The following is a 14,101-nucleotide window of genomic DNA, read 5'->3' on the forward strand; positions in this document are numbered from 1 at the left end:
CCACAGGGATAGGATACTGCTTATTTTGATGCAAGAGTAAAGAACAAGACACTGATAGCAGTTATTTCGAGACTTCATTTGCAGTGAGAATTTCTTTTTCTCCATTGTTTTAGCAGCCATTTTTAAAAAAAGTTATTTCTAGCACTGTTTAAATAGTGGAATTGTCTTTCGTTTGGGGTGTTTTGCAGCTCAGCTGTGAATGAGGGCTGCTGTCTGTGTGCGCAGATGCCCGAGTCACAGGGGAGCCCTGACCGCGCAGCACCGCCTGGGTGGAGGCAGCAGTTGTGCTGAGCATCCCTGCTGCACGTCACCCTGCCTCCTCTGCCGGGGCCTCGGCCCTTCTGGCTCCCGTGTCCAGCGTCCTCGTGTCTGCAGGCGGGACGAATGTAGGTCAGAAACAAGTCAGAGTGCTCTGGCCGCCGCAGGGGTGGTTACACAGTTATCCAGACAGACTTCAGGAGTGGAAAACGGCTTTGCTAGTGGCCAAGTGCGGTGTGTGGAGTCCCTCCCCAAGCCTCTGTATGGGCCTCAGATGCATTTTTGTGAAAAATCGTGCTATCCTCTCATAAAGTATCAAGAGCATAAAGGAAGGGCTATAAAAGCAGTGCCCACAGAGGATCCCACATAAGGTGACTGGTTAACTTTGGAGTTTTCAGCATTTGTTATTTCCAAGGAGCTTTTGGTTTTCAGGTGACCTTTGTGCAGCCTGCAGTCTCCGGTCCCATTACTGCCATCCTTAAATTACCCAGTAATGAGATTGCTGCAGGTGTCCTTTTTCCTGCAGCTCTCCAAGTTCACCTGTCAGGCTGTGAGGGGCTCAGTCTCGCGTGATAGTTGTTCTATGAAGAATTGTTGAAAAATATCAGATTCTTATAATGGCAATTTTAACCTCCTCCACATGGCATCCTCGCAAATTTAAAGACCTTGAAATTGTCCATAAATCCTTTGTGATTTCAATCAGTGCTTTGCACGATCATTACTTAATAATTTATCATTCAGTATCCAGTATGGAGTAACGACTGTCTGGGTAGGACCAGGCTGTAGCTGTGAAGTTGTGGGACACCCTGATGCTGGCAGGGGACTGGTAGGACTAGCCTGTGCGAATATATCTATTTTTTAATGTGTATATATATGTATGCATACTCAAGATTATTTCACGCATTGGAATGACACCACTGTAGTGTCTTTGAGGTCATTGAGCTTCCCAATTACGACGCAGCGATTTCGTGTGCGTGTGCTCAGGCATTACAGGTGTTTTTAGTTTGCTGTGGCTCTTGCTGGTAAGTTACCGTTTGTCATCTTGCCATGCTGCGTTTGCAGAGGGAACCAAGGATGAGGTCTAGCCCTTGCCAGAGAGCTTTACCAATTTTAGGACTTCCTTCTTAGCACAGGCTGAGCCTTCCTGTCATGTAGACAGCGACAGTTCAGCGTGCTGTAGCCTTGCTGCAGAAGTTTAAGGAAGTACAGCTCCTGTTACGCAGAAAACCCAGGCAGAAAGTTGCCCAAGGGCTCCCGTTTGCAGTCCCCTCCTGCAATCCTGGTGGGTGCCTGAGCACCCCCTCGCAGTGGGGGGGGATCTGCGCCTCTCGCAGAAGGTGCCTGCGGTCCGGCGGGGCTGGCAGCGCCCAGGGTGCCCGCTGTGACCGTCGGCAGCCGCAGGAGTCCCCTGGGGGCTGCCTCTCCCTCTGCCTGCCGGGCCGGCGCGGGCGTGCCGGGAGCGTGCCGGAGCCTGCCGTCCCGCGGCACAGTGAGATCCATGAGCTGGCGGCGAAGTGTTTGAACTAAACAAGCACCCGCAAATACCTGTCGCCCCACCTGTGCTGGGGAAAGGAGACTCGGGCTGCCCATTTCAGCAAGTCCTGATGCACGACGTCTGCAATAACCATGGGCTGTGTTTCTCCAGCCTGTGTGTGCATACGTGTTTGGTGATGCACTGAGTTTGGGAGCCAACTGCAAATGCGTGGCAAGCTCCTACGGGGATGGTGGGGAAGCCGTGACCTGTGGGGTCTAGCTGGGATGTGCTGCTAGTTGAAATGCTAAGCTTTGGTGCTACCTAAATCGTGTTCTTCCCCCTCCTGCTCTTGCTCTCGTGCCCTTTGCCCCCCTACCCTCGCCTCCCAAAAAGGGCCAGATGTTTGGATGTTTGCAAATTGGTCAAACTTGATGTTTTAAGAGCCGCCTGTCAGCTTAGGTCAGGTGTGGGTCTGGTCCATCACACCAACAAGGAAGCGGCTCACCGAGCAGCGGGTGCCGCGGTGCCAGGCTGCGGGTGCTGTGTGCATGCTCAGGGAGCGGCTGGCGGCCGGGGGGCTCCTTGGTGGAGTGCAGGGTTCGCCCTCTGGGTTGCATGGTTCTGCAAGACCATGCAAGGAGGCTGTAGGGTACTCGGGCAAAGAACAGGAGGAGATGAGGCTTCACCCCGTATTTGGCGGGCTGCAGAGCGTGGCGGGATCTAGGTGCTAATTTTGAAAGGAAATGTTAGTGTTGGTACAGAAGGGAGGGATTGGGTCGGTGGTGGTGCTCTTGCTGCTTGCGTTGGGCCGGCAGCGACGGGCACATCTGGCGGAGCCAGGGAAGGGGACAACGTGGGACGGAGGCTCTCCGAGGTGTCTTTGTGTGCTGCCCCATCCCACGCTGGCCCCGTCGAGCCCTGGCCGTGCACACACAGCACAGGGGCAGGCGTGATGCTGCGCTCCCGCTGCGGAGCTGCGCCGCTGGCTTTGTTGCTAGGTGTGCTTTGCAAAAGTAGCCTGTCAGGGTCCATCAGCTGCAGGTGACCAAAGGGAGAAAAATATGCTTCAGCACTAAACCTTAGGAAAAGGTAAAGAATATGTTGTTTATTATGTATTGTTTATAAAAATGCTGGTAGCATTAAAAAGGCTATTGCTGTGGATGTACTGAAATGGCGCAAGTGCCTTGGCTGCTCCACAGGGTGCATTTCTGTGCACCGTTTTTATTGGGGGGGATGAAGCTGAGTTTCTCAAGGTGAGCACGTGCAGTAATATGCTGCAGCTGGAGGGGACCCACGCACAGATGCGGTGTCTGTCTAGCTGCGTCTGCAGGTGGGGTGTGCAGTGGTAGGGAGGGCTGGGGGTGCTCTCCCCTCTCCGCTTGGGGTCTGGGAACAGGTAGTCATCGCAGGCACCCGGTTCATCATCTGACCTCTGATTCCAGCTTCTCTGATGCCTCTGCTGTGCAGCTGCCCCTCAGGAAGCCAATTGTTCTCACTGAATATTTTTTTTTTCTGCTGTCTAGTCTCGGTTTTTCCTCCCATTTCCAGCTCTGCGCGCTCCCTCCCCATGGGGCTCCCCTTCCCGCTGGGCAGAGCCCAGCTGAGGCTCCTGCGAGAGAGAGCCGCTCCCTGCGCAGTGCTTCAGAGAGCTGCTAAAGACCTTCTCCGTGCTTGGGAAGCGGTTTGGAAGGAGTATTTCTGTCGCACGGCGTGCCGCAGGTGCTGCAGTCCCCCTCTTGCAGAGAGAGTGAAGGCTCTGACTGCGCTTTGTGAGCAGCATTTCCTTCTCCGGTGCTTGCCTGGCTTCCTGAGATAAGCCCCGTGTCGGGCGTTTGCAGCCTCGGCTGTGCTACGTGAGAAGGAGGAGCTGGAAAAAGTGCAACTGGTCTTTTACTGTGGGAGAGAGAGGTGTCCTCAGAATGAGGCTGGGCAAGGTGAAAAATACAACTTGGCATATAAAAAGGAGGCACATCAGAACTTCCAGTACTTTGAATATGCTGAACAGAGTTCAGCGTACCTGAGGATACCGGTTATGGGCAGTGCGGAGCAGCTCTGACCCTTAGCTTGTGGCGTGCTTGTCGGCTGTAGGACGCAGCAGGCACCCCGGCGATGCTGCGGCAGAGATGCAGGCTGCCCCAGGCTCCCTTCCCCTCTCCCTCCCTCTTGCGCGCCGGCACCCCCGTGCACGGCGGAGCACCTCTTCGGTGGAGGTTGCAGGGGGTTGTCGTGTATCTGTCACAGTGTCGGAAGGTCCTTACGAGAAAGCAAAAAAAGCTGCAACAGATAAAGTCCGTGGTGTTTCATGAGCTGGAGTTTGGAGGGTCTGAAAGGCTTTTTAAGCCTTTGAACAAAGACGAGTTTGATTTGCCAGTTAACCTGGCAGTGCCGGGGACGTGGGTGAGAGGAGCATGCGTTTGCGGGCCACCTTCCTTCAGGTCGTTGTCAGCCGATATGTCGGTATTCAAATGATCGTTTATCAAGAAAGAGTGTGCCAGTTTATATGCAAAGAATACAGAATTTCAGGTATTACCAGATAAATTGAAGTATCATTTTCTAGTTTCAGAAGGTAATTGAAAACCTCACAGGGTTGGTCTTTGTGTGCTTACGCAATTGTTTATTTTGATAAAGAACAAGGTTTTAATGGGAGACTGGTGAATGAAATTCTGCTCTCGCTTGGAAAAAATAAATCTGTTGGCTTTAGCAAGGCTTGAATTAATCTGGAGGCTCGTGAGGGAACCTGCTCTAGCAGTGCCCATGCGATTTGCTCTGAGGCAAGGAAGGACAGCCCTCCTGGCCAGTGTTTGTTGCTGACATTGTATTTTCTTCCTCTCCTCTCCTGTGTGCATGCAGAAATCCGAACTCAGCTGGTCGAGCAGTTCAAATGCCTGGAGCAACAGTCGGAGTCGCGCCTGCAGCTGCTGCAGGACCTGCAGGAGTTCTTCCGCAGGAAGGCAGAGATCGAGCTGGAGTACTCCAGGAGCCTGGAGAAACTGGCTGAACGATTCTCCTCCAAGATACGCAGCTCCAGAGAGCACCAGTTCAAGTAAGCGGGTGTTTCCAGGGGCAAAACGGTGCAAAATGATGGGCCAGAGACTGCCTCGAGCACTAGGTGTGTGTTTGTAGCCACACAGTCCGAAAGTGGAGTAAGCTGAATAGCAGCAGTGGTGACCGTGCCTGTCGTATCACTGTGCAGGGTTCACAAAAAGATCTAGAAATGTCTTTTTCCAAGAGTTTCACCATAGCATCACTGAGCTCTGCTGCCCGAATTAGACTTACTGTGCACTTCTTTGAGTGGTACAATAAAAATATGGATCAGGGACTAGGAAGGAGTCAAGCGCTTCGATTTTTTTTTAATAAGGGGCTTGAATTCAGCCACTGATTTGATTGTGCAAATAAGGGTAGGCCCATTTTATAAACCCTGGTTTCTGCATGCAGTCCAGTCCTTAGATGTCAGAGTGCTTCACCTAGCACACAGATCTGCTTACGGGGGTCAAACTTGGAAGCAGTTTCTGGAAATTTACTTCATTGCAGTTTTTGAAAATGAAATACGTATGTTCTCTGTGTACACACCTGCACAGAGTTGAAGCTAGGCAAATCCATACTGGAAATACTTTGAAACAAAGCTTTGAAATAGGACGTATGACCTGGATGCTGGAATTGTGTGAAACTCAAACTGATGATGAAAATCGTAAAATCTGTGAATGCGTGAATATGTGCAAGTTTTCCAAAGCGGCCTCTTTTCAGTTTAACCACACTCTCAAGCTGGGCTCAAACAAAAAAGATCTGAAAAAAACAAACAACCCCGAACAAACTCGAGGCAGAATTTGAGTCTGGAGGTGACCGTGTTTTGTGGTGAGGATACGTAGCTTGTGTCATTACGCTGGCTGGTTGGCGGCCGTGACTTCAAGGCTCCTGTCAACGCCACTGTCCCGTCGCCGCTGGCGGAGCTGGCTCCCGCTCCCCCGGTGCGCTCGAGCGTGCCCGGGCGGAGGTGCCAGGCTGGGCTTCACGGGACGATGCCCGGTGTTCGCCCGCCTGTGTTGGTTGCCCTCAGGGTTTCCCTCTGTGCTGCTCGTGGTGGTCCTTGCCGCGACCGGCTCTCCCCAGTGGTTTCTCAGGGCGAGGGGTCTCGCTGGGCAGCGCGAGCAGTGCCGTCGAGCTGCGGCCGGCGGGGTCTGCACCCCAGGGACCGCGCACCGGCGCCTGCGGCACGGAGGCAGATACTCATCCTGGCTGCTTCCCTTGCAGCACGTCAGCTGAAGTTCCCCACCTTTGCCTCCCCTGGCCACACCATCTGTCTCTGTCTCTCCTGACAGCAGTGTCTGTGAAATAGTCTCTCAGCTGGGATTATGGCCTTTGCTCGAGATGAAACTAGTGTTGTTCAATTAAATGGCCAAAGACTGCAGCCACTGTTTAGCTCCTTTCCCAGAAAATTGAAGGTTTTTCCTGTCTGATGCACTTAGCCTTGCTGGCTCTTTACAGTCTTTTTCTTTCTCTAACCCCTTGTGATTTTTTTTTTCTTCCTGTTTCAGCTGCAAGAGCAGCGATTTCTGCTGTTACATTACTAAATCCTATTTATTCCATATTCTAAATCCCATTTAATCTGTTTACTTGGTCTCTCCAGCGAGCAAGGCTTTACTCTTGTCTTATGCAAAAGTCTGCTGAAAATGAATTGCCATTCAAATGCTTTCTGTTCTTTTTGCATCTTACTGTTGCTTGTCAGTTGTGTGGTGCCGGGCTGGTGCTGCTGTATCATACATCAGGGACAGCTGTCCTGGGGAAGGAATTAGCCAGTACGGGCTCAGGAAGGTGCTCTGGTTCAGAGGCAGAGCCCGTGAAGGCTCGCTGTGCCGGCACACGTGCCTCTTCCGATGGCTGAGAGCAGTATTGCGGCACTGCCATTGCGTATTGTGCCTACGGTATTGGAAGGATGGTGTAGGTAACAGTGATTCTCCACCTTTACAAAACACTTGGGCACAAGCGCCTGGTGGTTTGTGATGGTATTGATAGTGTTAATAGGGTCAGCTTGACCTCAGTGCACGCTTCTGCTGAGTCCTCGCTGCCTCACTCTGCCTTGAGACGCCACCCTTCGTTAGGTTCATCTGCCCCGCTTCCCCAGATTGCTGATGAATGTCATTATTCTGATGAGGCTTTTGACACTCCTAAGAAATACGGCATCTTCAGCTCTTCCTTTGTCCCTGCGTAGCCATGTGCAGCAGGCTGTGGCCCAGCCCTTACAAGTGGTGACTGCCGCGGTGCTGTTGCTGGGCTGTTCGTGGTGAGTCTGGGTTGACAGACTCATTCAGGCTTTTGTAGGCACTTGTTTTGTCTGTACGTGCACGCAGAGACTTTCTGGAGTCACCGTGCCTTCCTCCCCACAGGTTCAGTGGTGAGGGGGGCTGCACCAGCCCCGATACCTTGGGCAAGAACATCTTGGCTGAGGAGGAGCAAGTGTGTGACTGCTTCGGCCGCGCAGCGCAGCTGTGGCTAGCGTGGGCTAGCTTTCTGGCTGCAGGACATCTCGGGAAGGACAGCCATCTCTGAGCACAGGGCGCCTGAGCCCCACCTCCATCACGCCGCGTTGCCAGCGCGGTCGGGGCGTGCACGCTGCCGAGCCCGGGGGCGCAGCAGACCTGGCCCCCGTGGGGGCGAAGCAGCGGGCACTCCCTGGGCAGCTTGCACGTGTCTGGAGGTGCTGGGGAGAGAGAAGCCTCTGGGGCTTGAACACGCGGCTGTCGGCACGTGGGGAGACCTGCCCAGGCGGGGTGGTGGCAGGGGAGGCCTCTGCCGAAAGGGGCCGTTCCTCTGGAACCAGCACGTCTTGGAGGAAAGTGTTGGTTTGACCAGAGAAAAGAGTGCAGGTGAAACCTTTGGAACAAATCAGTTGGCTGCCCCATTTAGAGGATCTATCTCAAAGAGTCTCAGTTGGACAATGCGAAAGGTTTTGTTCCAGTTATATAATTTTTGGAGATTTTGATTCACTTTTGATTAATTTGCCTTCAGTGCTGCAAGCAGTACACAGAGAGCAGAGCAGGTTTTTCTCAGTGATGAGATGGAATATGTCAAAGTTAGTTAAGCTCTAATCACGTGTGAAATGTTTGCTGAAATTTCCCTCAAAAGAGAATTTTTTTCTGGCCACGCCTGGCTTCCCGGCGAGTCAGGGTCTCGGGATGCCCCTCAGCAGGGTCTCGCCCCGGGGAGCCGGGTGGGGACCAGCTCGCTCTGAGGATGCTGCACGGCTCCCGGGGACTCTTCGGGTCACCCACCCCGACGTCTGCTGCCACGCACGGCAATCTCTTTGTTGTCTGCAGTAGGAGTTGGATTAAGACCATTGCAAATACTCAGCGTACATGAATGTATTCATGTTGTGCACAGACACTTCTTGTTAGCGTTGGATGCAAAACATTTTCTCCAGCACTGTTTAGTGGACTAAACACAGTACAACGGGTTGTGTGGCAAATGGACTCTTTCTGAAATGGAAGTGACAGCCATATTAATAGCGCAAAGCGGAAAAAAGAAGCAAAACTATCTCCCTTGCAAAGAAGCGAAGGAGCGAAGGGATTGCCAGGGACACCGCTCGTCCTGTACCATCTTCCAGAGCACCCAGTTTGGGAAGGGTCTGGTTGGGGGTCTGATTTGGTGTGTGTGCTCGTGTGGCACCGGACATTCCTGCGGGGAAGTGCTTTAACAGCTGAAAGAAACTCAGGACGAGGTTCCTGGAAGCCAGAGCCGGGCTGCAGATGGGTTCCCAGCCCGGCTGGGGCAGGGGACCTGTTCTCGCCTTGTCTCCAGCTGACTTGCACGTTTTCAGGTCCTTCAGAGCTGTTGCCTGGAGTATCTGCTCTGTGTTGCTGTAACATTTCTAACTGGCCTTTTGCAGACCGCACCTTTTTAAAGCATAGGTATGGAGCAGGGGACCAGAAAGCACACTGGGTGCCGCAAGAAGTCGACGCAGGGCAGAAAAACCACACTGTGTAGGGCAGATTGTATACAAAGCTCCATATATATGTGTGCTGAGTGAAGCGCAGGGCTGTGCCCAGGGTCAGCATCAGAGCATCCATCTCCCCTGCACAGAAAGCCTCTCTCCTGCCATGGGCAGCTGTGGGAGGCTGGTAAATAAGGACGAAGCTGCGGGAGGGAGCAGCTTGGGGCAAAGGATGGGAATTCCTTGGCTTGATTGAAACCCTCTCATATAATATTTAGACTGGGAGCTTCTGTGTCGGCAGAGATATGTAAGCACCTTTCTTGCACTGAAGAGGAGGCGCCGCTGCGGTCAGCCGGCGGGCAGGCAGCCCTGTGTCTGAGCACGGGGTCTCTGCTGGCTCGCACCGCCGTCCCGGTCGGGGCGGCAGCTCCGGGCCAGCACCCGGACCCGCAGCGGTGACCCTGCGGCGCCTGCCGAGAGGACGAGGCTCTGAGCTGGTGGAGAGTCCGCGGTACGCCGGTCGCCTCCATCGCAGGGCTGCGCCGCTGCCGGGCGGCTGCGGCCCTGGGGAGGGCGAGGTGAGGGGTGGCAGTCGCAGAAGGTGCTGCGGCCGGCATCCTCCCGGCAGGTCGGTGGGGACTCGGGAGGAGGAGGCCGTCGTGCTGGCAGCTGTGTGCTGGAGAGGCGGGCTGGCTCTCTGTGGGGCCGTCAGGTGCCGCAGCAGTTTCTGGGGACGGGGGGCAGCCAAGGGGAGCTCACACGCTTTTTCTCTGGGGGTGTGATGGATTCTAGCGGATGTATGTGGTGGAGGAAGGCAACATTAATATGCCAACAGCATTCATTTGAAAATGACATGCCTTTTTGACTTGTTGACTTGACCTTTTTCATTTATTTTTTTTTTAATTCCCTAGGAAAGATCAGCACCTGCTTTCCCCTGTGAACTGCTGGTACCTGGTTCTGACGCAGACCCGGCGAGAGAGCAAAGATCACGCCACCCTGAATGACATCTTCATGAACAATGTCATCGTCCGGCTGTCGCAGATCAGTGAGGATGTCATCAGGCTTTTTAAAAAGGTAACCAAAACAGTGATGGAGAGCTCTGCTCAGTGAGGGTCCATCCTCGCGTTTTAGTTTGAAAAAGCAGCTCACTGTGGACTTCCGTACAACTGTGCCCCTGCCCAAAAATCTAGAGGTACAAGAAAGCCACCATTTTTAAAAAGCAGAGAAAGGTAACAAGGCTTTCTAAGAAGAACACGTGACATCTGAATGCGAAAACTAGAGACACGTTTGAACTCTGGCCAGTGAAAATGTAAAACCATAGTAAGGCAGGTCAAATAAAACTCTCAGAGACAACTTGCTAAAGACATAAAGCTAACAATAACTTCTCCAAAATCACAAGGATGGAACCTGCCGCAGGGTGTGGAGAGGGATGGATGGGTGAGGTGCAGAAAGGCTATGAGGTGTCAGCCAAAAGCCACCTGGCTGCTTTAGCTTGGTACTCATTATGGAAGAGCTTAGACTAAAGACTTTCTTGGGGAAATGGTGGTATTACCAGCCTGAGGAACCCTACCCAACTGAATTGTCACTAGATGTTGCAGAGCAAATCTGAACAGGGGACTATCGCTTAGAAGTCTTTCCGGATAATATTTATCCAAGAATTTTAAAGAAACTGAGATATAAAACTGTCAAGGGACTACAGTGAGGTGTGACCTGATGCTTAAGCTGCCGTCAGTGCCAGAGGAATGAAAGGTGGAAAACAGGATGACTTTTTTTAAAGACTCCTGGAGGGCTTCAGAGAACAGAGCAATCTGGCTTCAAAAACAGACTTGTTGGGTGAAACTTTACGGCAGGCATGTAGGCAGATCCAAGAGAGGAGTCCGTGTGTCTTAAGGAGAGAGTCATGCCTCATAAATCTAGTGGAGGTATTTCCAGGAGCAGGTCATCATGTGAATAAGTTGGCACAGTACCTTCCATGTCTTACAGGCTTTGGAAAAGGTCCCTCGTGGAAGTTCCTAAAGAAAAGAAGCTGTTGAAGAATAAGGAGTGGCTGTTTTCTGGATTAATGGCTGGTTGAAAGACAGGGAACAAAGGGAAGGAGAATTTTAGTGGAGGTGCTAATAAATTATTTGGAGAAAAGGATGAATAGTAGGACGACAAAGTCTGGTGATGATACAGAATTATTAATGATAACCAAATTAAAAATGAGCATCAAAGACTTGGAGGAATCTCACAGTCAGGTGGACCATGATGCTTCCGTTGAAAATGAGGGGGGAGTGTGTGATGTGGTAAGAGCAAAGAAAGTCACAGGCAGCGAGTAGCAACGAGGACCTCGTTGTGCCTGCTGACGTTAGCCATGGGTGGTCAGCAGGCGCCGGGCAGATAGAGAAGGTAAAAAGGAAAGACTTTTTAACGTCATTAATATAATATACATTATTACATTTGCAATATTATGGGTAGTGCTACATGTTTGTTGCCTCATACCACGTTTTTGAAAGCTAGACATGTAACTGGAGTCCTTGGGCAGTCGGACGAACGTGAAGGAGTGTTCCCCATCGGCAGCTGCCCGATGCCGCTGCCGGCGCAGCTTCAGCCTCGGGAATCGCAGCCCTGCAGCTTGTTGCATCGTGGATGTGCTCAGCGGCGTCACTGGCCCCCTTCCTCCACCTCCTCTCTGGGCTAATGGCTGCTCTCAGGGACACCGTGCCGGGCTAGGCGGACCTTTTGCCTGCTTTTGTGCCTCTTAGGTTTTTCTCAATTTTTATCGCTTGTTTTCAGCAGGGGTAGCTGGAGAACTGCAGTTAGTGAGCAGTGTGAGCCTGTCGGATGCTCGCCTCTCCAAACAGGAGAAGGGTCCTCAAATCAGTGGTTATCTTGGCCCAGCTGGAGAGTAAATTTAATGTGATATTTTTATGGCCAGTTTCCTCCAGTTTATAGATCTGACCTAGAAATTAAACCGCAAGGTCAGGTTTGGATTTGCTGGTCTGGTACAGGACATCATCCCTTTTCCTGTCCTTCTGGCCTCCAGAAATTGGACAGACTTGGGATATTTCAGTCGGTCTCAGAATCTCTATCTCAGTTGCATTTGACTCTGAACTCAGTTTTGAGATGTGTATTAAGACTGTCCTAGGTCTGTGAATGGTATATCTCATTTTGAACCATAGGACAAATCCAGTCAACATTCAAACAAGGGCATAAATAGAGTGTTTGAAGTGTTTTTCTTGTAGTAAGTCAATCCTCAGCCAGGGCAAGATGATAAAGCATTTAATCAATTCAGCAGAATTATTTCTGTGTTTGCTTTTTTCCTCTGTCTCTCCTCTTTTGAGGACTGTCTGCCTTTTGCCCCTGTCCTCCTCCTGTTTGAATTTAAATTTTAACTTACACAATGCTTATATTCTATATAAGTTGTTCTTCTTGTTTCTCCATCCCCATCTTCTGCCAGGAGAGGTGAAGTAGCACTGACTCCATCTGCAGCCTGCCAAAGCCAGCACCTGCTTTTAATCAAAAGGAGGCTTTACAATAGAGTTGTGGGGATCTGTGATTTCACTCGCATCTGTCCCTTGAGGTTTAAACTGTAGCAGGACTCACGTGTCCCTGGAAATAATGCTCAGCTAAATCATGGGAAAGGCTTATTTTGTTTCATCATTTGCCCTTAATGTGGGTAGGGAGGCTGACACGTTTGGGGATATTCAGGTTATTTATTTTTCTTAACCTATTGCACACTGCCCAAAGAGGGATCTGGGACTGCGCCTCCCGCTCACAGCAGTGTTTGCTGAGAAGCCTTAGGCACGTGTGGGAATATCGGCATCTTGCTAAAAGGCTTTTTAAGATGTCCAGTCCAGCCTTGCAGCTGGTACGAATTTGCTCAGAGGAGGGTATCTTTCACTATTTTATCCGGTCTGGTTTTGAATATAAGTAAAGTGCTCCTCTTGGGGAGACTGAACCGTACAGGACTGTTGGGCAAATAAACCGGCTCCTGAAGGGTTAAAGGCATCTGCAGTTGTGGTTCAGCTGTTCGGTTTTGTTGTAGATTGCTCTTTGATGGTAAATTAGGGTAACATTTTTTTTCCAGAGATGTCACTTTTAATTCCTCCCATCTAGAGATTATTAATCAGTTGTGACACGCTGCGGGTACACGGAGGAACTGGGAGGTTTTGTGCTTTGTGCTTTCATTATGCAAATGTAAACAATCTCAGCAAAGAAGCTGGGACCTACTATCTGGAGTATGAGGATATGCATAATTGAGAAGCAATTGATCAGTGCCGCGGTGATCTGTCGAGACGGATGCCGGGTGCTGAGCTGCTGCCCCCCTGGGCGCGCCTGGCCGCGGTGGGGTCGTTCATCGGTAAACTGGGGCGCTGTGTTTTGCTCGCCTCCGCCGAGGTGCTTTGCCCTCCCGCTGACCGGCAGCGTACGGTCCCTGGCGTTCGGCCGTGCATCGCTCAGATAACGCCGCTCGAGAGCCTTCTGGCTTACCCAGATCCGAGAGAGAGGGAAAGCAGGAGCCAGTGGGGACGAGTCTGAGTTGGAGGCGTTACTGAGCCAGCTCCCGGTCTGACCTCACCTCAGCTGAGGTCAGCGACGGCTTGCGCCAGCCTCAGCAGCATACGGGAGGTGTGAGGTGATTACCGAAGGTAGAGGGGGAGCTGGATTACATTTCTTGAATCACTGGCAAACCTGTTCTTGCAGGCTGTGGTCCAAGCTGGGGTCCCTGCTGGGGCCGCGTCTGGTGACCGGACAGCTTTGCAGGGTGTTTGTGAGCCGCGGTTGCTGCTCCGCACTGCAGCGGTACCTGGAGGCCGGTGGTTCTGCTCCTGGGGAGCAGACATCCTCTGCTCATGCATCGCTTCCTTTTTGGCCTAATTAGTGGCAACTTTGTCAGCTTTGAAAGCGGGGAGGGCCTGTCGGGTGAGATGACACCCCTCCTCTCATCGTCTGTTTCCTTTTACCATCACCGAGCGTTGAGATGGGGTGGAGCTGCGGCCCTCGGGGCTGAGCTGCGCTGCGGGGTGCGGAGGTCTGCAGGGGACTCAGCAAGGGCTTCTGGGGGCGGTGACGAGAGCGTTCGGGGTTTTGATGAGGTTTGCTGGAGTGGAAAATGAGAGATTTTCTGCAGCCAGGGTTTTCGACTCCGTCTCCCTGACAATTTTAATACAGAATCAAAGAGAATTTATGAAGCCAGATGCTACGTTGGTAAATACATGTACATCACTGAAATCAGTGGATCTGCTTTGGCTGTCCATAGGCACTGCCAGCAGGATATATCCAGTGTCGGAGCCTATTGTTTGGCTCAGCATGCCCAAAAAGGAGAAACTCTTTTTTGGGAAATACATAAGTTGCTTATGAAGTGTTATTTACCCAAAGGATGTATGTTTTTAGGGTGGAGCAGAAAAGTTGTTAGTAAGGTGCTCCCGATACATAGAAATAATTTGGAATCCCAGGAGAAC

At 51.7% G+C, this 14,101-nt stretch overlaps 1 protein-coding gene across 3 annotated transcripts in view; it reads left to right on the forward strand.

Moving 5' to 3' along the window:
- SRGAP3 (SLIT-ROBO Rho GTPase activating protein 3) overlaps window positions 1-14,101 on the forward strand; it is a 129,755-nt gene that overhangs the window by 58,858 nt on the left and 56,796 nt on the right. For all 3 annotated transcript variants that reach the window (XM_075095578.1, XM_075095579.1, XM_075095580.1), the window contains exons 2-3: window positions 4,583-4,775; window positions 9,569-9,731. In XM_075095578.1, the coding sequence (XP_074951679.1) occupies window positions 4,583-4,775; window positions 9,569-9,731 (356 nt within the window). The remainder of the gene's footprint in view (window positions 1-4,582; window positions 4,776-9,568; window positions 9,732-14,101) is intronic.

Source organism: Phalacrocorax aristotelis, chromosome 6 (genome assembly GCF_949628215.1).
Source record: "Phalacrocorax aristotelis chromosome 6, bGulAri2.1, whole genome shotgun sequence".
Classification (NCBI taxonomy): Eukaryota; Metazoa; Chordata; class Aves; order Suliformes; family Phalacrocoracidae; genus Phalacrocorax; species Phalacrocorax aristotelis.